This window comes from Lemur catta, chromosome 3 (genome assembly GCF_020740605.2).
Source record: "Lemur catta isolate mLemCat1 chromosome 3, mLemCat1.pri, whole genome shotgun sequence".
Classification (NCBI taxonomy): Eukaryota; Metazoa; Chordata; class Mammalia; order Primates; family Lemuridae; genus Lemur; species Lemur catta.
In genome coordinates this window covers 95,291,014-95,315,938 of record NC_059130.1, presented here as the reverse complement: position 1 = coordinate 95,315,938, position 24,925 = coordinate 95,291,014, and the positions used below count along the sequence as shown (strand labels likewise).

Genomic DNA, 24,925 nt, shown 5'->3' with positions numbered 1-24,925 from the left:
AAGACTAACAGAACCCAAAACTACAGTGCTTATTTATGCACAGCTTATTTCTGGACCAGGGCGTGATACAGCAGCAGCATCAGGGGAGGGATGTGCATCCCAGTGCACAGGTGTCTCACAGCAAGGCATCCAGAGAAGTCAGGCAAGAGCCGCAGTGGTCGACCCTCTGTATGAGCCATAGGTGGATGCACTTCCTCTCTGAGATCAGGAACCACTAATGTGTACATTGAATACCTCACAACCAGGGAGCCCCAAATAGAGTCTCAGCTGAGATTTTATTTTTTACCTTCTGCTGTTCACATAAGCATATTCCTGCTACGTAACCTGCCTCAAGAGCAGAGATTTGATGGGGTCTCTCTGAGACCAGGTGCAAATCATCTTTCTCGCTGTTATCAGTAAACCATGCTGACAAGCTGGTAGAAACTCCACAAAACTCCTTGGACCTGTGATTATGAAGCTGCATTATTTTAACCATTTCATGCCTGGACCAGCAGTCAGTGCCAAGCAGGAACTTTAGCAAAACAGCTCAGGTTAATTCTAGGCCTGCTGGAATTAATCCTCACAACATAACCCTAATTACTAGTTAAGAATTCTAGTTAAGAATTACTCACACTGGTCCAATGATTGAATATTTTTATTCAAAATAACACTGTAAAAAATTCCGTTTGGTATATATATTTTTTCATTTTAAAATTTATTTTTATAAAACTATGGATTTTTTTTATTTCAGAATATTATGGGGGTACAAATGCTTTGGTCACATAAATTGCCTTTGTACCACCCAACTCAAAGCTACAAGCCCACCCATCCCCCAGACAGCATGCACAGTACCTATTGGGTGTGAATTTACCTATCCCCTACTCCCCGCCTCCCCTGCCCGATACCTGATGAATGTTACTTCCATATGTGCACATAAGTGTTGATCGATTAGTACCAATTAGTACATGTGGTGTTTGTTTTTCCATTCTTACGATACTTCACTTAGGAGAATGGGCTCCAACTCCATTCAGGGTAATACAAGAGGTATTAGTTCACCATTTTTTTATGGTTGAGTAGTACTCCATGGTATACGTATACCACATTTTATTAATCCACTCATGTATTGATGGGCACTTGGGTTGTTTCCACATCTTTGCAATTGTGAATTGTGCTGCTATAAACGTTCAAGTGCAGATGTCTTTTTTATAGGATGTCTTTTTTTTCCTTTGGGTAAATACCCAGTAGTGAGATTGCTGAATCAAATGGTAATTCTACTTTGGTTCTTTAAGGTATCTCCATACTACTTTCTAAAGAGGTTGTACTAGTTTGCAGTCCCACCAGCAGTGTATGAGTGTTCCTATCTCCCCACATCTACACCAACATTTGTTGTTTTGGGACTTTTTGACAAAGGGTATTCTCACTGGAGTTAAGTGATATCTCATTGTGGTTTTGATTTGCATTTCCCTGATGATTAGAGATGTTGAGCATTTTTGCATATGTTTGTTGGCCATTAGTCTATCTTCTTTTGAAAAGTTTCTGTTCATGTCCTTTGCCCACTTTTTAATGGGGTTGTTTGATTTTTTTCTTGTTGATTTTCCTGAGTTAGAACTATGGATCTTAAAATGTGTTGACAAACATTTGGAAGTATCCTACCAAATTTTTCTGCCATCATTAAATACGAGCAGCAATTTTACCATATCCTCATTAGCGCTGGATAATATTATTGATGGGGAGGGATCTCTGATGAAATTTACCCCATGCTTTGAGGAAAAGCCCAGAACAAAAGGAAATAAAAAAAAGCAAAAATAAAGAAATTTACCCCAATATTCTATGTTTTAATTGAGGTATAATTTGCATATAATAAATGCAAAGATTTTTTAATGTACAAGTGGGTGAGTTTTGACAAATGTGTGTGCCCACATCACCACCACCCCAATCAAGACACAGAACATTTCCATTATCCCTTCAAGTCCTCTCCTGCCCGTTCCACCCTCCTGCTTCCCCCACCTCTCTCCAGGCAGCCACTTTTCTGACTCCTGCCTCTCCTAGCATTTCATTTAAATGGAATCATACTGCATGCAACCTTTTATGTTTGACTTCTTTTGCTCAACATATTCTATTATTTTTATGTATACTTATTGTCAGAAATTACTTAATTGTCACTTTATTTTGAATTTGTTTGATGGCCAGTGAGGCTCAATATTTTTCCGTGTCATTTGTACACAGCCTTTCAGGGCAGTGGATCCTTACTCTGGGTGCACGTGCCTGGGCTCCAGCACACATGAATTAAATTAAAACCTGTGGGCACAGGGCCTGTGGATCAATATTTTTCTAAAAGCATCCTCATGTGATTCTAATGTGCATCCAGCGTTGAAAATGACAGATTTAGGAAAGAAAAAAGAAGGAATTGTGAAAACTCTAGGTTCATTTCTGTTTTCATTCCCCTGATCCCTGTCCTGACCTTTACAGAAAATGCTTATTGTTTACATGTTTTCCCAACCACTTTTTCAGAGCAACAAATTCCTTTCCTTTTTGAAATCAAAGTAATAACAATCTGGTTTTACTTAAACACAGCTAAAAGTTGTCTCCAAATTTTAGAACATAAGTATTGTGCTGCCTCATAACACTAATAGTTAACAAAAGCTCCCTCAAAAGTGGAGAGATTTTTAAAGTTTTTTTTAAAAAAGAAGAAAAGAGCCAAAAATAAACATAGCAAATCTACATGTTCTTCAGGGATGTTGGCCAATAGAACTTCAGACAAAACCAATAGCTGTGCCAAATAGCCAGCCAGCAAGAAGAAAAGGCTCTGAGTTCTCACCAGCTGTCCTGCATCGACATACTTTTCGACCAAGCATAACACTACAGGGAGAAACCTGAATACCAAATAATAGGAGACCAGTTAGTATAATACATTCACTTAATGGGACATAATATAGCTGTAAAGGATGATGGCTATGAATACTAGATCACATGGGAAAATGCTTATGATATAATAAATGAAAAAAGTAGACAATGTTTAAACAAAAGATGCTTATAAAAAGGAATAGAAAGAAATACAACAATGTCATAGTACTGATCATATTGAGAGTTATAGATTGTCCCAAATTTTCTATAACTTATCCTCTTTTTTTTTGAGACAGAGTCTCACTCTGTTGCCCAGGCTAGAGTGCCGTGGCGTCAGCCTAGCTCACAGCAACTTCAAACTCCTGGGCTCAAGCAATCCTTCTGCCTCAGCCTCCCGAGTAGCTGGGACTACAGGCATGCGCCACCATGCCCAGCTAATTTTTTCTATATATATTTTTAGTTGTCCAGCTAATTCCTTTCTATTTTTAGTAGAGATAGGGTCTCGCTTGTGCTCAGGCTGGTCTTGAACCCCTGAGTTCAAATGATCCTCCCGCCTTGGCCTCCCAGAGTGCTAGGATTACAGGCGTGAGTCACTGCACCCGGCCTATAACTTATCCTTTTAAAGAACAAATTTATTTTTTAGTAATCCAAATGGTAGAAAAAGAGAGCAGCTGTCTGGCATGGGGAGCTAGAGACTTGGGTTTTAATATTCCAATACAGGATAAGTAAAAGAAATTTCAGAAGTACATTTTGTGTTTTAACATATTGACTGCCATGAGAGTTGTATTTGATTCTAGTTTTGCCCCAGGGCCACGTGAAACATATATAAAATCTTGTTGATATTTTTACAATTAGTATTGATAATTCTAAAAACATGGATTAAATGAATAAAAGTCAACAAATTTCATTTTTCAAATTATGTTTACCTTTAAATTACACTCAAAGTTTTTATTCTATTTTTGTAATAAAACACTGTGGCCCCAAGGAAAAGTTTCTGGGTTTTTTTTGTGTGGAAGTCAATGTGTTAAATGATGCCAAAACATCAAAGCAACTGTGAACAGCTGGGAAACCGAGAGGACAACAGGTAGGTTGTTTGTACGCTGCTGGATCTTTCATCTCTGAATCTATGGACTGGAGGATGCTGAAACCCAGTGATATCTTTTACCAACCATTCCTAGTTAAAGGAAAATGAGTACATTTATGAGATGGAAATATCTCCTTAGAATCTAAGTCACAGTGGTAGTTGTGAATACAACCTGCAAAAGGATGTGCCTTATATTACGTAGTGGTTGCTGGTGGTACCTCCATGTGTCAAAAGCTTAGGCTCCTTCTATCTTGTTGTTGCTCCAGCATGTTTAACATGTTACCCTTAGCCAAATATTAATAGTTCAAGATACTTCACTATCATAGCCACATTCTAGCCAGTAAGAAGAAGAAAGAGGGGAAGGCAAGGGATTTCCACTTTCCTTTAAGGCACACTACTTCCACTCACATTCTGTTAGCCAGAATTTTTATGGCCTCATCTAGCTGCAAGGAAAGCCAGAAAATGTAGTTCTTATACTGGGCAAACCAGTGCCCCATGTTACCAAACCGAACTGAGGTCTGCTTACCTGGTACAGTAAAGCCACACACTGACACTGAGATTTGCAGCAGGAGAAAAGGGACATTTATTACACGATGCCAAGCAAGGAGCACAGGGAGCTAACACTTAAGACTCCTCAATGGCTTATAAGCAAGGATTTTTAAAAGAGGGGGTACATTTCAGGGAAGCAGAAATTTCAGGCAAAATCATAAATCAATACATGGAGGTTATACATTAGTTTGGCCCCCAAAAGTGGGATATCTTGAAGTGGGTGCTTATGGGTCATAGGTGGATTCAGAGGTTCTTTGATTCCTGTGGGCGTGACTTCCGGGCCCCTCAGGAAGAAATTTAGAACAAAGAATGTGGCCAGAGTTCAGTCCTCGGCTCCCCCTTATCAGAGGTCGACCTGATAGCATTTTCCATTTGGTGGGGGTTTCTGAAGAACAACTCAGGAATATATGTTAAGATGTTATCTTTTAGTTTCTACAGGGAACCAAAATACCTTTGTGACTCAGCTCAGCCTGGAAGACTGTTGTTACTATAGTCTTGCTTATCAGGTTTTGCTCATTTACTTTTCAAAGCTAGCAGGTACCTGGAATTTCCCTTAAAGGAACTCAAGATTTTTCCTTTATTTCCATGCTTGGGGGGCCCCGCAGACCCCTAAAAGGGATCTCTGCTCTGTCTCACTAGTTGGTGTGAAATGGTTTCTCATTGTGGTTTTTTTTTGTTTTTTTATTTTTCTTTTTTGAGAGACTCTCACTCTGTTGCCCAGGCTAGAGTGCCATGGTGTCAGCCTAGCTCACAGCAACCTCAAACTCCTGGGCTCAAGCAATTCTCCTGCCTCAGCCTCCCAAGTAGCTGGGACTACAGGCATGCGCCACCATGCTCGGCTAATTTTTTCTATATATATTTTTAGTTGTCCATATAATTTCTATTTTTTTAGTAGAGACAGGGTCTTGTTCTTGCTCAGGCTGGTCTCGAACTCCTGAGCTCAAACAATCCACCTGCCTTGACCTCCCAGAGTGCTAGGATTACAGGTGTGAGCTGCCGGGCCCAGCCTCTCATTGTGTTTTTGATTTGCATTTTTTGAATGGCTGATATATTAGGTGTCTTTTTATGTGCTTATTGGTGGTAACTTAGATTTATGTCAGAATGAGATTCTTGAGCAGGGACCTATATAGAATTGGCATTTAGAAGTCCAGACTCAATGCAAGGACTAAGAGCAGGCCCAGTCATTTGGAAATTAGATAAGATTGAAGTGGGTACATCACTATCCAAGAGTATAACCAAGAACTAGGGAATTTTAAATTAATGACTGAATCAGTCAGGCAGGATTAAGAATTTAGATGTCAGGGGTCAGAAGTCAAGGAGTTTCCTAAATTCAGATGCTAAACCTGTATCACAACCATCAGTTCAAGACCAACGTAAGCCAAACACTTGAGTCCTTAGGAGTGATTAAAGCTGGTGTTATGTAGGGGGTTATCCTTGGTCCATTCCTCAAGGTAAGGACAAGAAGATGCAAGGCAAGACGAGTATCCACTGAGTTAAATAAGAGGAGGAAACTGAAGAAAGATGCATACTGAGGAGGCAAAAAAAATTTTAACTGTGTTCAGGTGTGCCTATACTCAGATTTACTTTTATAGAAACTACAATGAGAGACATCACCAGCACAAAGCCAAGCTTCGAAAAGTCAAGGATCATTTAACTCATGAAGTGGAACTACGAGATGAGAGAATTGAACAACTTGAAAGAGAAATTGGAACACTGCAGCAACAAGTGGAAAAGGTGAGAACAAAAATAAAGGTGAAGAGTTCACCAATGATGCTGGTGGTTGGCTATTTAGAGAAAGCCCACTCATTTTTAAAATTATCTGTGGCCCCTTCATAGACTTTGTTTTCACTTCTTTGCACCATCTTTCAGTGTGTGTAATTCTTTATGCCCTGCCAAAAAGTATGCATGTAAGACCCATAGTGTTGTTAAACCCAACTGGACACTGAAAATATTCTGTACTGCGAATTTATGATCAATGTCTTACCTCCCATCTTTTTTTTTTTTTTTAAGAGTCAGGGTCTTGTTCTGTTGCCAGGCTAGAGTGCCGTGGCACCATCATAGCTCACTGAAGCCTTGAACTCCTGAACTCAAGCAGTCCTCTGGCCTCAGCCTCCCAGGTAGCTAGGACTACAGGTGTGCACCACCACGCCTGGCTAATTTTATAAATTGTTGGTAGAGATGGGGTCTCACTATGTTGCCCAGGCTGGTCACCAACTCCTAGCCTCAAAGGATCCTTCCACCTCAGCCTCCCAAAGTGCTGGGATTACAGGTGTGAGCCATAGCACCTGGCCAAAAATGCCTTTTCTTAAACACCCTTTAGCAGAGACTTCCAAACCACCCCCAGGAACTCCTTTCTGCTTTTTGTAGCCCTCATTTTGCCTCAAACTTCAGGGTGACTTAGAAATGTCAGTGAAAACAGGTGATCCCTACTCCTGTATCAATCCTTGACCAGTGCCTTCAAGATTATTTCTAAATATCCATAGTTTCTTTAGGCCTGTCTTATTGCCCTTATGACTTATTGGTGTATGAGTAAGTAGGAAATGAGACAGATGAATGGAATCAGATGAAGAATGGTCTTGGGATTATTAAACTACTTAAATTCAAGGTAGAGAGCAACTGACTAGGCCAGTAAGGTTTTTCCTTCTTCCTTAAGATCCCCAGCCCATTTCAGAATTTTGAAAACTCTGTCCTCACTCCTAAAATATTCATTTCTACATCCAACATATTTTTATTGTACCACCACTATGTGTCAAGAATACTAAAACCATTTATGTAATTTCATTCATTCCCTTGAATATCCTGGAACTTCAGGTCAGGAATTCCTAGACTCTACACAATAAAACATTTGATAATTATAACAGATGGGTCACCAATAGTGTATTCTTAGTTTTAAAAAATACTTTTGAGCCAAGTACAATGGCACATGCCTGTGGTCCCAGCTACTCAGGAGGCTGAAGCAGGAGGATCACTTGAGGCCAGGAATTCAAGACTATAGTATGCGATGATTGTACTTGTAAATAGCCACTGTACTCCAGCCTGGGCAACATAGTGAGACTCTGCCTATAAAAAAAAAATTAAAATTAAAAAATCCTCTTGATATTCTAAATTGGAGTGAGAAAGGAAAAATAAATTGTATTTTTGCAGTATCCTCCTATTTTGTCATTAATCTGTCAAACTTTCAGAGATTCAGGTCCAGCTTAGACTTGTAACTAGGAAAAGACTATGAAAAGTATACAGAAGAAAGTAGCAATCCTGGTTCATGGGCCCATAAGATATATCATCAACCTAATTCTACATTGCAGTACATGAAAGTTCAAGAACTTTCATGTACTGCCTGACTTCTGGTCTTCAAAAACAGCCTCCTACTTTCAGCAAGCATGCTTTCTTTCTTCCTGAATGTACTGGGTTGAATAGTGTCCCCCCAAATTCATGTCCACCTGGAACCTCAGAATGTGACCTTATGTGGAAATAGGGACTTTGCAGATGTAATTGGTTAAGATGAGGTCATCCTGGATTAGGGTGAACCCTAAATTCAGTATGACTAGTGTCCTTAGAGGAATAGGGGAAAGCACAAACAGACAAAACAGGGAAAGAATGCCCTGTGAAGATAAAGGCAGAGATTGGAATGATGCCAAAGACACTAAGGATTACTGGCAACCACTAGAAGCTAGGAGAAAGGCATGGAACAGAATTTCGCTCTGAGACAGGGAAGAAGTAACTTATCCTGACAAGATCTTGATTTCAGACTTCTAGCCCTGAGAACTGTGAGAAAACACATTTCTGTGTTTTAGGCCACCCAGTGTGTGGTGCTTTGTTACAGCAGCTGTAGGAAACTAATGCACCTATCCAAAGAAGCACAGGTCTCCAAGAAATATGCGGCAATCCCAAATAAGCTCTTGCTCACTGGCGTTGAAGAGCACTGTGAGCTTTGGCCTTAGACACACTCAGATTCAGTTTCTAGCTCTGCCACTTAATAGTTCTGTGACCTTGGGACAAGGCTCTGTGTATCATTTTCCTCATCTGTAAAATCAGGAAAATAATCCCTACCTTACATACACAAGGCTTTTGTAAAGATTAAAACATGAAATTCCTAAAGTGGTACCTGGAACATAATAAATTTTTTGTAGATGTTATTTTTATTTATTTATTTTTTTTTTTGGAGACAGAGTCTGTTGCCCAGGCTACAGTGCCATGGTGTCAGCCTAGCTCACAGCAACCTCACGTTCCTGGGCTCATGCTATCCTCCTGCCTCAGCCTCCCAAGTAGCTGGGACTACAGGTGTATGCCACCACGCCTGGCTGCTCTTGCTCAGGCTGGTCTCAAACTGACGAGCTCAAGGGATCCTCCTGCCTCGGCCTCCCAGAGTGTGAGGATTACAGGAGTGAGCCACCACCCCCGGGCTCTGCGTGCGGCTTTAATTTGAGATCTTTTAATGCCACAGAGGTACAAACCTAGGGGTTCTTTTTTAGGACCCATGGACCAGATCCCTGAGCATTAAAGAGCTGGGCTTGCTTTCTAAGTCTCCAAAAAATAATGTCACTTCTTTGGCTTCATTTCTTCATCTTTCTCTTTATATAGTGAACCAGTTGAGTCTTCCAACTGTTGTGGCCTTCCAAACCAGGTTTTCCCAAATGTTTTATCCTGTTATCACAGCAGGTGTCCTGATTTTTTTTATTCTTTTTTTTTTTTTGGTTCAAGAAAATATGGTATTTCCAAAGGACAGCGGTATCAGTAGCCTTCCCCATTTACTATCCTTTCTAATCCATTTATAACTGCCTAGAATATTGTCTGTGTGATGGCTGCTTCTATTCTCAATTCTTACCAAGACATTATTGATTAAATGTCTTTAAATAATAGCAGGTGAGGCTATTATTAGACATTTCAGGATCCTGGACAATGACTTTAAAATCTGGAATGGTTTGTTTCAGAACATAATCTAATCTCTATCCTTATACTTCCTTAATAATAGATGGGACCATCTTTTCTGAGTGATCTACATTAATGTCTTATTTAAAAGAAACATGTAAAGTTGCCTCTCTTCACCCTGTGATCCACCCGTCTGCCACAGGTGGTTGTTCTCCCACACGCACTCACTCACCACTGGCAGCTGAGGGACAGACACAAACAGGTGAAGGCACTTGCCTGTTACCATTGACAAGGCATTAGTGAAGTGAGGCTGGCAATTCTACACCTTTGAGCTCTAAACTCCTCACCAAGAATGATATCTACTAGTATCTACTGATTCTTTCAATACCAGAATGTTGGTGTTTTTTCACAAAATGCACTCCTTTATCATTTTAGTTATAATTTCAGTGGCTACTGCTTTTGGGGAAAATCATTGGTAGAAAGTAAAACATGGTGTCAGGCTAGAAATCATTCAGCATCATCACTGCACCTGGCTTACAAGTTTGACTCGCCATGCCAACTGGGATCCTGACACTGATAGCCACATGAGGTGGCTGTGTTCTCATCCTCCTCCCTTTGCCTCAAAGAGAATATAGTTACAAAGAGGATGGAAATGTATTAAATGGGAAAAAGTTCAATATGGGGTTTCAGAGAATTTAGTTGTATTTGTTGGTGGTTTGATACCTATAGAATTAGAATATAGATAAGAGCATTGGTTCCACAGACCCACTCAGTCCTGTGAAGAAAGAAAAAAAAAGAAAGAAAGAAAAAGAGCAATTGGGACCTTATTGGAAGTTGTGTGCTCAGATATTTTTAAATGTTAATGCAAAGGAATAATGAAATGTCCAAACAAAATACATGATATAAAATAACCAAAATAAACAGATGAACTATCTAGATATTATATAATGAAATGACAGTGTTAGCAAACAAGTGTAAACAGACTAGAGGACAGGAGAGAAAAAGGAAATAAGGGAGATTTGCTGTTAAGAGTTTAGAAACAGGCTGATGCTCTTAAATTTATAATTCTTTCTCCTGTTGTGGTAATTAGGGGACTTTCTAATCCCTAGGAGAAGGCATTCCAGGACCAGATCACTACCCAAAATGATATCCTGCTTCTAGAGAAAAGGAGACTTCTGGAGCAACTCACAGAGCAAGAAGAATTGATCCGCAGCAAAAAATGGATGCTATCTTCAATCCAGAGCAGGTAGGTGCAGTCCTGCCTGGGGTCCAATGAACTCCACAAAGAGGCTGTTTCTCCCTCAAGAAAGAAATGGTTCCAGAGATTGTCCTTTGAGTTTGTGGCCTATCCTATAACTCTTGCTCTGCTGTCTGCTGTTTCCAGCAGATCATACAAGTGGCAGAAATTGTGAAATTAAAGAGAAAAATATGGAGGAGGCTGGTTGGATATTTACACAGGCTCTTTCATAGTGGCACTGCCTCACTGAGGACCTGGCCTGTCACTTTTGTGTGCGTTGACACTCATTTTTATCATTTGATACCTATGGAATCAAGGCAGGCCAAGAGAGAATCAAGCTCATGGAAATGGCTTAAATTCATTACACTCACAGGATACCAATGTATTCATTTTTAATGAGAAGTATTAATGTTACACACAGAAAAGAATTCAGATATCAGCAGGCCTGAGCATTCTCTTCTTTATAGGATTACAATAAAAGTTTTCTTAATTACAATCAAAGTTTTCTTAGGGCAAGAATCAGAACAAAGAGAGTGGGTTGATCTTAACAAATAATGTCACCAATATTAACTATAATGATTAGCATTTGTTTGAGCACTTACTATATGCAAAGCACTGTTCTAAGCTCTCTCTCTCTCTCTATTCACTTAATCCTGACACCAATCCCAGGAGAGAGGCATTATTACTAGCCTTATTTTATGAATAGGAAGCAAAGGTCTAGAAAGGTTAGGGAACTCGCCCAGCCTGGTCAGTGGCAGAGCAGCATGTAGACCTCAGCAGCCTGGCCGTAGACCACAGCACAATAGTCTAGGGAGAGGTCACCAAGCAGACTGAAACTCTCCTGTCCACTGCTTTGGGCACTTTGTCCTCCGGACAGGCTTGGAGAATCTCTGATTATCTTTTACTTACTGTCTGTGTCTCCCCTTTCATATATATCCCATATAAATTATTGCTCGTCTTGAATCATGTCATAGCTTCTGACCCTTGGGGCCCAACACAATTGACTCATTACCCTGGCCTTAACACTTATTTTTTGTTTTTGAGACAGAGTCTCATCGCTCTGTTGCCCGGGCTAGAGTGGGTGCCATGGCGTCAGCCTAGCTCACAGCAACCTCAAAGTCCTGGGCTTAAGCGATCCTACTGCCTCAGCCTCCGAAGTAGCTGGGACTACAGGCATGCGCCACCATGCCCAGCTAATTTTTTCTATATATATTTTTCGTTGTCCAGATAATTTCTTTCTATTTTTAGTAGAGACGGGGGTCTCACTCTTGCTCAGGCTGATCTTGAACTCCTGAGCTCAAACGATCCGCCCACCTCTGCCTCCCAGAGTGCTAGGATTACAGGCATGAGCCACCGTGCCCGGCCTGGCCTTAACATTAATTATCTTCCTGTCTTGTCTTCCTGGTGACACAATCTGGTCGCCCGGATTAGACTTAGATATTTTCCTTAGAGTAAGTTTCTTCCACAGGGTATTTCCTCATTTTACAAATAAGGCTCAGATTTATAATTTGCCAAGGGTCACACAGTGGCAGAATCAAAACTGAAACAAAAATCTTAGATCAAAACTATTACACTGTTATGTCTCCCAAATAAACTGTGGTCCTAGAAAGTAAGCCTATATAATGGTTAAGAGCTAAGGCTTAAAATCTGAAAGGTCTGGGTTGGCATCCCAGCTCTACGAATTTCTATTTTTATTTTTAAACAAGTTACTTTCCCCTCTCTGAGCCTCACTTTCCTCATTTATAAAATAGGCCTCATAACAGTATATATTTCATGAGGTTGCTGTGAGGATTAAATGAGCTAATAGGCCAGGTGTGGTGGCTCATGCTGTAACCCCAGCACTTTGGCAGGAGGAGCAAGAGTGAGACCTCATCTCTACAAAAAATAGAAAAATTATAAACATTCGAGTGCAGATGTCTTTTTTATAGAATGAGTGAGGCATGGTGGTGCATGCCTGTAGTCCTAGCTCCTCAGGAGGCTGAGGCAGGAGGATCGCTGGAGCCCAGGAGTTTGAGGTTTCAGTGAGCTGATGATGCCACGGCACCCTAGCAGGGGCGACAGAATGAGACTCTGTCTGAAAACAAATAAATAGAAAGATAGATGGATAAATAAATAAAAATAATAAAAAATACATAAAAATTAAACATTTTTAAATATAAATAAAAACAATAAATAAAAATTTTAAATAACATTAAAAATTTTTAAATTAAAAATTTCTTTTTCCTTTTTTTGAGACAGAGTCTCACTCTGTTGCCTTGAGTAGAGTGCCGTGGCGTCAGCCTAGCTCACAGCAACCTCCAACTCCTGGGCTCTAAGCAATCCTCCCACCTCAGCCTCCCCAGCAGCTGGGACTACAGGCACACAGCACCATGCCTGGCTAATTTTTCTATGTTTAGTAGAAACAGGGTCTCGCTGTTGCTCAGGCTGGTCTTGAACTCCTGACCTCAAGCTATCCTCCCACCTCAGCCTCCCAGAGTGCTAGGATTATAGGTGTGAGCCACCGTGCCTGGCCTAAAAATTTCTTAAAAAGAAAAATAAATATAAATAAATAAATAAAAATAAGCTAATACATGAAAAGTTTTAGGTGCTTACCATATGGGTAGGTTGCATTGCCTAAGTACATGGTAAGTACTTAGTAAATGGTTGCCATTGCTGCTGCTGCTTCTATTTTTATTTCTATGTGAGAAATCAGAAGCAGATACTAGTTGTGTAGCTACAATATTTGAAGGGATACAGAGTCTCTTGTTTCAGTCCCATCTCTAAATGGGATCATACCCTTCCTTGAATTTTTCACTGTGCCTTTAATATTCTTGCACATGTATTTAATAATCATGTATAGCCCAGAAGCTTATTGACTTTTAGTTGTCCTTGGAATATAGTGGGAATTATTCTGCCAAATTTGCTTCTAAAATCTGGATAGTGGTCTAAGATCCAGAGCTAATGGGAGGTGGGTTTTGAGTAATGATACAGAAATTTCTAGTCATGCCACTGATTTATGCCATCCCTAGAGTACTTTTCCTGGATAAAGAAAATAAACAATTACAGGAAAATAGTCTCCGTTTGACGCAGCACATTGGCCTGTTAGAGCGAATCATAAGGAGCATCCAGATTCGCAGAGGAGAGGTAAGATGTGTGCTTCCTATTGGGTCTTTAATCTGAAGTTTGGGTTGCTGAGGGTGCTGCGCCCCCTCTTCCCTTCATCTTCATATGGCTGTGGCCCTGCTCGTAGCTGTGGCCAACAGGTTCCTTGGCCGCACACCAGGGCAGCAGACCCTAAGACAGCTCTCGACCAGCTTTGCTCCTCATTGGGTCAGCTTGTGAGCCCAGAGCAATTTGTGCATACCTCATACTTCTTCCTTAGCACACTGTATTGCAGTGCCATTTTTCTTCTCTATCTCATTAGCTCAACAGTGAGATCCTGAAGGTCAAAGATTGTATCATATATCACCGTATGAGTGATATCTCAAATATTTATGGACAGGTTCTCTGTGTTCCACAAATATTTGAGAGTTAATAAATGTTAAATGCTTTCACATATATGCTTCATTCCCAACAACACTGTTGACCATGTATTATTCTACCCCATCTGAAAGATGGGCAGATCTGGAGCTCAGAGTAGGGTAAAGCTAGTCTGGTCTGGCAAGGAGTCAAGCCTAAGGGGAGCATCTGAGACAGAGAAAAGCAATTATGTTCCCCAATTCCAAGTAGACAAGTAGCCAAATACAGAGAGATGCAGACAATAGTATAGGTCTAGACAAGGTCCAGAGTCTTACTGCTGAGCACATCAGCAACGAAACTGTATTCTGAATCCCAGGTAGAGGCTCCTTACTTTTTTGCCTGGTTTATATCACCTGCTAGACATTTCTTTCCCAGATACTTTACCATAGATCCTGCTTGATGAGCACTGTTGCTATAAGACCTACATCTTGTTTGCTCTCAGAAAGGGGATTATTTCCAAGCTATGTGAATTATTTTGCCAATTTTGTCAAAAGTAGAACTGCCAGAATATGTGGCCTGATTTCCAATAGTTTATGTTTTTTCCTGAGCTACAGCTACTCTCAATTGTCTAGTCATTCACTCTTTTTACTTAACCATTCATGCAACAAACATTTATCAATTCCAGAAACTGACCTAGGTCCTAAGAATACAAAGAGAGTCCCTAGGCCTACAGAGGCCTAGTAGAAAAGGACAGACACATATGTAAATAAGTACGATAGTATTACAAGTGCTGAGTTAGAACACTTAATTGAGTATATGCTAGGACCAAGAGCTTTGAGATCCACAACGTTACCGTCAAATATTTATTGAGCACATACAGTGTGCTAGGCCCCAAACTGTTTCCCATACAGTTTGGATATGATGACGAATAAGAAACACAATCAGCCCTCACAGAATTCAGCTGAGAGTGACAGTCACATAACTGGCCACTACCATACCTTTCCATAAATTCTACAATAGCAGTAGGCCCAGAATGCTGTGGAAGCAAGAGGAGTGATATCTAAACTTGCCTAAGGTGGTTAAGGAAGGTTCCCAGAGTTGTTGGTGTCTAAGCCATAAGAAACTGAAGCCACATAAGAACTCTTCATATTCCAAATACCTTTCTGACATCAAGCAAGCCTGATTAAATGAAGGGAGTCTACTCACTGTTTCCCTAAATGGTCTAAAATTTTCTCCCTCTGTATCATGCATTTCTCTCCCCTATTCCATCTTCCCAGCTTTTCCCTTTCAAAGTCCTTTAGCTCTTAGAGTCTGTAGCCAGTGGGGAATTTAAAAAATACAACTGGAGAATATGACTCAAAACTATACAATGGCTTCCTGTAGTCTTCAGGATAGAACCCAAATTTTTAGACAGTCTTCATATTCCCCATGACCTGGCCCCTGCCAGTCCTACCCATCTCATCCCTCACTGATTCCTCTTTCCACTTCATGTCCCACACTGTCCAGGTCCCTGGATCCTACATGTCATCAGATCCAGGCTCTTCTAGGAAAGCCCTCTCCCTCCATTACACTCTCTTATGACTACTTTTCCCCAGAGTTTTCCTTGGCTGGTTCCTACTGTCCCTTAAACTCAATCTAAATATCTCCTTTTCCATGAAGCTGTTTTAAAACCTGGCTTTCTGTCATTGGTAAGTTTTCTAATTGTACCCTATGTGTTAAATCCTAGCTCAGCATTTTACTAGTTATATGAATAAGGGCAAGTTGATTCATCTTCCAGTTCCCTCATCTAGGAAAATGAAATAATGACATTCAAAAGATGGTTGTTCCACTCAAAAACTTATACACAAATGTTCATTGCATTATTCATAATAGCCAAGAGGTACAAATAACCCAAATGTCTATCAACTAATGAATGGATAAATAAAATGTGATATATCCATACAATGAAATATGTTTTGGTCATAAAAAGGAATGAAGTATTGACCTATGCTATAACATAGACGAACCTTAAAAATATTGTGCAAAGTGAAAGAAGCCAGTCACAAAAGACCATACAAATGGAAACCAAAGGGCCGGGGGTGGTGGCTCACTCCTGTAATCCTAGCACTCTGGGAGGCCAAGGCAGGAGGATTGCTTAAGCTCAGGAGTTGGAGACCAGCCTGAGCAAGAGCAAGACCCTATCTCTAAAAAGAAAAAAAAAAAAGTGGAAACCAAAAGAGAGCAGGGGTAGCTATACTTATACCAGACAAAAAAGAGTTTAATTCAAAAACTATAAAAAGAGACAAAGAAGGTCATTATATAATGATAAAGGGGTCAATTCATTAGAAGGATATAACAATTATAAATATATATGTACCCAACATCAGAACAGTAATATATAAAGGATATGTTAAAGGATCTGAACAGGCTGGGTGTGGTGGCTCATGCCTGTAATCCTAGCCCTCTGGGAGGCCAAGGCAGGAGGATTGCTTGAGCTCAGGAGGTCAAGACCAGCCTGAGCAAGAGTGAGTCCCTGCCTCTACTATAAATAGAAAGAAATTAGCCAAACAACTAAAAATAGAAAAAATTAGCCAGGCATGGTGGCACGTGCCTGTAGTCCCAGCTACTCGGGAGGCTGAGGCAGGAGGATCCCTTGAGCCCAGGAGTTTGAGGTTGCTGTGAGCTAGGCTGATGCCACAGCACTCTAGCCTGGGTAACAGAGTGAGACTCTGTCTCAAAATAAATAAATAAATAAAAAGGATCTGAACAGAGAGATGGATTGTAATACAGTCATAGTAGGGGACTTCAGTACTCCACTTTCACTAATGGTCAGATCATTAAGACAGAAAATTAATAAGGAAATATTGGACTTGAACTATACTATAGACCAAATGGACCTAACAGACACATAGGAAAATTCCATCCCAAAGCAGCAGAATATACATTCTTCTCAAGTACACATGAAACATTCTCCAGGATAGATCATGTGTTAGGCCATAAAACAAGTTTGAACAAATTTAGGGGGACTGAAAGTATATCAACTATCTTTTCTGATTACAATGGTATGAAAATAGAAGTCAATGACAGGAAAATATGGCAAATCCACAAATATGTGGAAATTAAGCAACATGCTCCTGGACAACCAATGGGTCAATGAAGAAATCAAAAGGGAAATAAAAAAATTTTTGAGACAAATGAAAATGGAAACACACATACCAAAACTTACAAGATGCAGCAAAGCAGTTCTAAGAGGGAAATTTATAGCAACAAATGCCCATATCAAAAAAGAAGAAAGATCTCAAATAAACAATGTTTTACTTCAAAGTAATGTTATACTTCAAAGAACTAGAAAAAGAAGAACAAACTAAACCCAAAGTTATCAGAAGGAAGGAAATAACAAAAAGTCAGTGTAGAAATAAATAAAATAGAGACTAGAAAAACAATAAAAAAAGTCAATGAAACTAAGAGTTGTTTTTTGAAAAGATAAACAAAATTGACAAATCCTTAGCTAGACTAAGAAAAAGAGAGAAGACTCGTGCTCACTTCAGCAGCACATATACTAAAATTGGAATGATACACAGAAGATTAGCATGGCCCCTGTGCAAGGATGACACATTTTAAATTTTAAAAAAGGGAGAGAGAAAACTCAAATAAATAAAATCAGAAATGCAAGAGGAGAAAATTGCAGACCAATATCCCTGATAAACATAGATGCAAAAATCCTCAACAAAATACTAGCAAACCAAATTCAATAGCACATTAAAAGGATCATCCAACATGATAAATTTGGATTTATCCCAAGAATAGAAGGATGGTTCAATACATGCAAATCTATAAATGTGATAAACCACATTAACAGAATGAACAATAAAAACCATATGATTATCTCATTAGATGCAGAAAAAGCATTTGACAAAATTCAACATCCTTCCATGATAAAAACTCTCAACAGACTAGGTTTAGAAGGAATATACAACACAATAAAGGCTATGTATGACAAGCCCAGAGCTAACATTATATTCATTGGTGAAAAATTGAAAGCTTTTCCTCTAAGATCAAGAAAAAGACAAGATGTCCACTCTTACCACGTCTATACAATATAGTACTGAAAGTCCCTGCTAGAGCAGTTAGGCAAGAGAAAGAAATAAAAGGCATCCAAACAGGAAAGGAAGAAGTGAAATTGTCTATTTGCTAATAACATGATTATATATAAAAAACCCTAAAGATGCCACCCAAAAACTGTTAGAACTAATAACCAAACACAGTAAAGTTGCAGGATACAAAATCAACACAAAATAATCAGTAGTATTTCTATACACTAACAACAAACTATCCAAAAAAGAAATCAAGGAAACAATCACATTTATAATGGTTACAAAAGAAGCTCCAGTGGCACAATCGGTTAGCCCACGGTACTTAAATAGCTACAAAAAAACCCAAAATACTTAGGAATAAATATAATCAAAGAAGTGAAAGATCTATACACTGAAAACTATAAAACATTGATGAAAGAAATTGAAGAAGACACAAATAAATGAAAATATACCCTATGTTCATGGATTGGAAGAATTAAATTATTAAAATATCCATACTATCCAAAGCAATCTACAGATTCAATATAGTATCTATCAAAATTCCAATGTCATTTTTCACAGAAATAGGAAAAACAATCCTAACATTCATATGGAACTACAGAAAACCCTTAATAGCCAAGGCAATCTTGAGCAGAAAGAACAAAGCTGGAGGTATCACACTACCTGATATCAAACTATATTACAGAGCTATAGTAATTAAAACAGCATGGTATTTGCATAAAAATAGACACAATGACCAAAGGAACAGAATAAAGAGGCCCAAAATGAACCCACACATTTACAGTCAATTGATTTTTAACAAAGGTACCAAGGGTACTCCATAATGGGAAGAAAACAATCTCTTCAATAAAGGGTATTGAAAAAACTGGCACGCAAAAGACTTAAATTGGAACCTTAGCTAACACCACATACAAAAATCAACTCAAAATGGATTAAAAACTTAAACATAAGACCTGAAACTATAACTACTACAAGAAAACATAGGGAAAAAATTATAGGTCTGGGCAATGATTTTTTTTTATTTGACCCTAAAAGCTCAGGCAACAAGGACAAAAATAGACAAATAGGAGTACATCAAACTAAAAAGCTTCAGCACAGCAAAGGAAACAATTAACAAAGTGAAAAGGCAACCTATGGATTGGGAGAAAATATTTGCAAGGTATATACCTGATAAGGGGTTAAATTCCAAAATATATACAGAACTCAACTCAATAGCAAGAAAACAACCCAATTAAAAAATGGGCAAAGGACAAGAGTAGATATTTCTCAAAAGAAGACATACAAGTGGCCAACAGGTATATGAAAAAAATGCTCAACATCACTAACCATTAGGGAAATGAAAATAAAAACTACAATGAGATATCACCTCACACCTGTCAGAATGGCAATTATCAAAAAGATGATAAATGCCTGTCATGTTTCATCATAGCAGTAAACAATAAGAAAAAGAACAAAAGATAAAAAAAGTTTTAAAAAATTTAAAAAGAAGATGAAAGATAGTAAGTGTTGGTGAGGATGTAGAGAAAAGGAAACTCTTGTACAGTGTTGGTTGGAATGTAAATTAGTATAGCCATTATGGAATACTATATGGAGGTTCCTCAAAAAGCTGAAAATAGAATTACTTACTATACGATCCAGCAATCCCACTGCTAGATATATATGCAAAGAATTTGAAATCCATATGTCAAAGAGATATCTGCACTCCCATGTTTATTGCAGTATTATTCACAATAGTCAAGTTATGGCATGAACCTATGTGTCTATCACTGAATGAATGGATAAAGAAAGTGTCATATATATAAATGATGGAATACTATTTAGCCTTTAAAAAGAAGGAACTTCTGTCATTTGTGACAACATTGATGAACCTGAAGGGTATTATACTGAGTGAAATAAGCTTGGCACAGAAAGACAGATACCACATGTTCTCACTTATGTAGAATCTAAAACAAACAAATAGAAGCAGAGAGCAGAATGGTGGTTACCAGAGGCTAGGGGATGGGGAGGGAATGGGGAGATGTTGGTCAAAGGAAACCCCGGATTTTTTTTGGCTTTTGTTGTTGTTGTTGAGAGAGGGTCTCGCTCTGTTGCCCGAGCTAGAGTGCCATGGTGTCAGCCTAGCTCACAGCAACCTCAAACTCCTGGGCTCAAGCGATCCTCCTGCCTCAGTCTCCCAAGGAGCTTTGACTACAGGCATGCGCCACCATGCTCGACTGATTTTTTTCTATATATATTTTTAGTTGTCCAGCTAATTTCTTTCTATTTTTAGTAGAGATGGGGTCTCACTCTTTCTCAGGCTGGTCTCGAACTCCTGACCTTGATTGATCCTCCCACCTCGGCCTCCCAGAGTGCTAGGATTACAGGCGTGAGCCATTGCGCCTGGCTGGGAACACTGTTTTAATTAGACAGGATGAATACATGATAAGTATTTGAGGTGATGTATATGTTAATTAGCTTGATTAAATAATTCTACATTGCATACATATATCATAGCATCACTTTGTACCCCATAAATATATACACTTATAATTTGTCAGTATTGAATATTATAAAATTTTAAAAACCCTTTAGACCATAGCACTATCCAAGAGAAATAAAAACATATGTCCTACCAGAAACTTGTACATAAATATTCATAGCAGCATTATTCATAATAACTAAAAAGTGGAAACAACCTACTCTCCATCACCTGATGAACTGATAAACAATGTGTTGTATCCAAACAATGGAATATTATTCAGCCATAAAAAATGAAGTACTGATACTTGCTACAAAATGGATGAACCTTGAAAACATTATGCTAATGCTCTAAAGAAGCCAGACATAAAAGGCCACGTGTTATGTGATTCCATATATAGGAAATGTCCAGAATAAGAAAATCTGTAAAGACAGAAAGTGTATTAGTGGTTTCCAGAGACTAGAATGAGGGAGAAATGGAAAGTGATTGCTCATGAGTATGGGGCTTGTGGGGGGGGGGATGATGAAAATGTTCTGGACTTAGTGATGGTTGTACAAGTGTGTGAATACAGTAAAAAGTACTGAATTTGGGCCGGGCATGGTGGCTCACGCCTGTAATCCTAGCACTCTGGGAGGCCGAGGCGGGTGGATCGCTCGAGGTCAGGAGTTTGAGACCAGCCTGAGCAAGAGTGAGACCCCGTCTCTACTAAAAATAGAAAGAAATTAACTGGACAACTAAAATATATACAAAAAAATGAGCCAGGCATGGTGGTGCATGCCTGTAGTCCCCGCTACTTGGGAGGCTGAGGCAGAAGGATCACTTGAGCCCAGGAGTTTAAGGTTGCTGTGAGCTAGGCTTGATGCCATGGTACTCTAGCCCCAGCAACAGAGTGAGACTCTGTCTCAAATAAAAAAGTACTGAATTGAACATATTAAAAGAGAGAACTTTATGGTATGTGAGTTACTTCTCAAGAAAGCTGCTGTTTAAAAAAAAAAGAAAGAATAAAATTTCTAGAGTATATCCAAAATATATTTAACAAAGGAAAGAAGCAAGGTAAAGATAAGGTGAAGATAGTATGTATAGTACCATATAGATAGATAGATGATGTGTGTGTGTGTGTGTGTGTGTGTGTGTGTGTGTGTGTATAGAGAGACAGAAATAGACAGACACACTGATGGGTGGGAGGCCAACCAGCTTTTCATTCTATCTCTTTTATGCTTTTTGTTATTCATACTATTAATATATGTAAGTATTATATCTATTTATGTATAAATATGACTTAAAACATATTTATATATGATATAAAAATATACCAATATATTTATATGTAAATATGTTTATATTTATTTATATATTTATATGTGTGTGTATATATATACACTATTAGTTCTAGGATCACATTGCAATGGTTTATCATTATAATTTTTAATAGTCATCTTTTCTTTCCTTTTAGGAAACAATTAGTGACATTCCTGAATTTGAAGCACTTAATAAAATACTGCTTTTACCATATTCCAGGTTAGTAAAGTCAAGACAATCATCTGTCCATGTTTGCTCTGGCAGAGAGTAAAAAAAAGAAAAACAAAAAACAATCATCTTTATGCCCGAGAGTCATTGCTACCTAAATAGTCTTGAGTTGCTGGCTTGAAAAAGCATAGCATTTTGGGGTAATTTTTTCTACATTTATACTGACCCTTCTTCCAATCCCTTCTCCCCTTGCCACTCCTGTACCCCTACACCCCACAGAATCCTGATTTAAGGTAGGAGATAGTCCATGAACATAGGCTTAAGGTAAATTTTATTTGGTTTTCTTTGTGTTTGACAGTTGCAAAAAATTGAAATTCTATTGATACCATATCCCTGTAACCCCAAACTGCTACCAAGAATTCTATTTATACGATGTCCTCACACATGGCCTTTCTTAGTTTTTCAGGAACAGATTTGGTAGAGGCAGTTGCAAGTCTTCAAGAGGTTAAAGAACCTAAGTCAGAAGAAGCAAAGCCAATCCCAAAGTCCCCCGAGTCTGTTTCCCGTTCACAAAATTCCAAGGCTGGATACATAAATGTGGCTTCTCTGAAAGAGACACACAACATACGAGAACAAGACCAAAAGTCATAACTATAAAACCACTGATGTCTAAAACTATCCTGATCAAAGTGGCTAACTTAAAGCTTGGACACAAAGGCGGACCATGACATGGAGAAGAGTTACCATAGATCCCCACTCCACATCAACCAGGAGTCTTCCAAATTGCTGATGAATTCATTAAAGTGGATTTCTCAAGTTCGTTTGGTATCCTCAAATGCCTTGTATTGATCACTATATTGACTATAGTGCCATGATTTAATTAGGTCTCTCTTCAACAGAGTACACATATTAATTCAGCATTCTTTCTCATTATTGTATTTTTCTTATTCAATTTTTAAAAGTAAAACCAGTACAATCACATTAAAGCAAATATTTTAAAAACAAAAACACCCCCTCCTGTAATCCTATAATCTTTTTTTTTTATTTCAAAAGTTTAGGAGGTACTAGTGTTTTTTGTTACATGGAAGAACTGTATCATGCTAAAGTCAGGGCTTTCAGTGTAACCATCACCACAATAGTGTACATTGTACCCAATAGGTAGATTTTTATCCCTCACCCCTATTCTGCCCTCCCCCTATTAATTTTTTTATTATTTTTTTTAATTTAGATTCTGTTCTCTTGTTTATTTATCGTCATTAGGGAGGTCCAGGTTTTCAATGTCCGTTACACCACTTTGTGACTATCTATATCCCTTGGTTAGCTCACTTATAAGTGAGAACATGCGGTATTTGTTTTTCCCACAATCTTAACACAACCATTTTCATTTTAGAGTTATTCCCTTTTGGTCCTTATTCAAATACATATATTCTAAATGGTTATTAGCATATTATGTATTCATTTTCATGGTCTGATTTTTAATTGATTATACCATGAAAACATTTTCAGTAGCCGCATGATATTATATCATGTTGGTGTTCTATAAATTACTTAAACATCCTCTTGTTTGACATTTAAGTTGTTTTCACTTTTCACTATTTAAGATTATGTTGTGGTGAAGGTCTTTATGCATGTAGTTCCTCTGAATTACTCCAGAAAACAAATTTGCAAGTTTGGTCTAAGTCAAAGCATATAAATGTTACTGTGGCTTTAGGACATCACTTGTTACATTGTTTTATATTCTTTTTTCTTTTTTTTATTTATTTATTTTTGGAACAGAGCCTCACTCTGCTGCCTGGGCTACAGTGCCGTGGCATCAGCCTAGCTCACAGCAACGTCAAATTCCTGGGCTCAAGCAATCCTCCTGCCTCAGTCTCCCAAGTAGCTGGGACTATAGGCATGTGCTACCATGTCCGGCTAAGTTTTTCTATATATATTTTTAGCTGTCCATATAATTTCTTTCTATTTTTAGTAGAGACGGAGTCTTGCTCTTGCTCAGGCTGTTTTCGAACTCCTGAGCTCAAACAATCCACCTGCCTCAGCCTCCCAGAGTGCTAGGATTACAGGCGTGAGCCACCACGCCTGGCCTGTTGCATTGTTTTAAAAAAGGGCTATGCCAAAATACTCTTTCCATATTCAAGTTACTCAACCTCCTCCAATTTCTTGATCCATAAAATCGGAACAGTAATAGTAGCTATCCCATAGGGTTGTGAGACCCAAATGAAATGAAGCATGTATTTAGCACTTAGTAACTGCCTACTAAATGTTAGCTATCATTTATTTTCACTAGCAGTTTCTGAATGTACTAGTTTTTCCACATACTCTTCAACATTGGATAATATCAATTTTAAAGGTTTATTCTAAAATAGTTGGTATAAAACTATACTGAAGGGCAACTGCTGCCGTTCCTTTCCCCTTCCTCCTCCTTTCTCTCCTTATTCCCCTCCTCCTCTTTCTTCTTCTTTTTCTTTAGTTGGAGATAGGGAGGTCAAGAAGAGAGGCGAACTAACCAGAAATAAAAATGACCCCTAAAATTGAGACACATGGAATTTTTATGAGTGAACTAGAAAAGGATGATCAAAAGATATAGGAAATAAGGGTTTTGTTTTGTTTTGTTTTGTTTTGTTTGAGACAGGGTCTTGCTGTGTCACCCAGGCTGGAGTGAAGTGGCACAATCATAGCTCACTGTAACCTGGAACTCCTGAGCTCAAACGACTTGATGGGATTACAGGCATAAGCCACTGAGCCCGGCCTTGGAAATGATAGCTATTATATTGAATGCATGCTCTTACTCTGAGCCTTGCCTAAGGTTACCTTCTTTCACTCAATTCATTGAATGTATTTATTGAATACCTACAATGTGCTATTCATTAGTAGGCACTGCAGCTATAGCTGTAAACAAGACAGACTAGGAAGAGTCTCTACTTTCATGG

At 38.7% G+C, this 24,925-nt stretch overlaps 1 protein-coding gene and 1 pseudogene across 9 annotated transcripts in view; both read left to right on the top strand.

The window, feature by feature from the left end:
- CCDC30 (coiled-coil domain containing 30) overlaps positions 1-22,815 on the top strand; it is a 134,358-nt gene extending 111,543 nt beyond the window's left edge. For 6 of the 9 annotated variants that reach the window (XM_045545710.1, XM_045545708.1, XM_045545709.1 and 3 more), the window contains 5 exons: positions 6,049-6,190; positions 10,432-10,568; positions 13,568-13,682; positions 21,982-22,046; positions 22,454-22,815. In XM_045545710.1, coding sequence (XP_045401666.1) covers positions 6,049-6,190; positions 10,432-10,568; positions 13,568-13,682; positions 21,982-22,046; positions 22,454-22,646 — 652 coding nt within the window. In that variant the 3' untranslated portion in view covers positions 22,647-22,815. The remainder of the gene's footprint in view (positions 1-6,048; positions 6,191-10,431; positions 10,569-13,567; positions 13,683-21,981; positions 22,047-22,453) is intronic. The other 3 variants (XM_045545712.1, XM_045545711.1, XM_045545713.1) reach the window with 3 other exon arrangements.
- On the top strand, positions 17,512-17,603 carry LOC123636183 (annotated as a pseudogene).
- Positions 22,816-24,925: the final 2,110 nt, after the last annotated feature.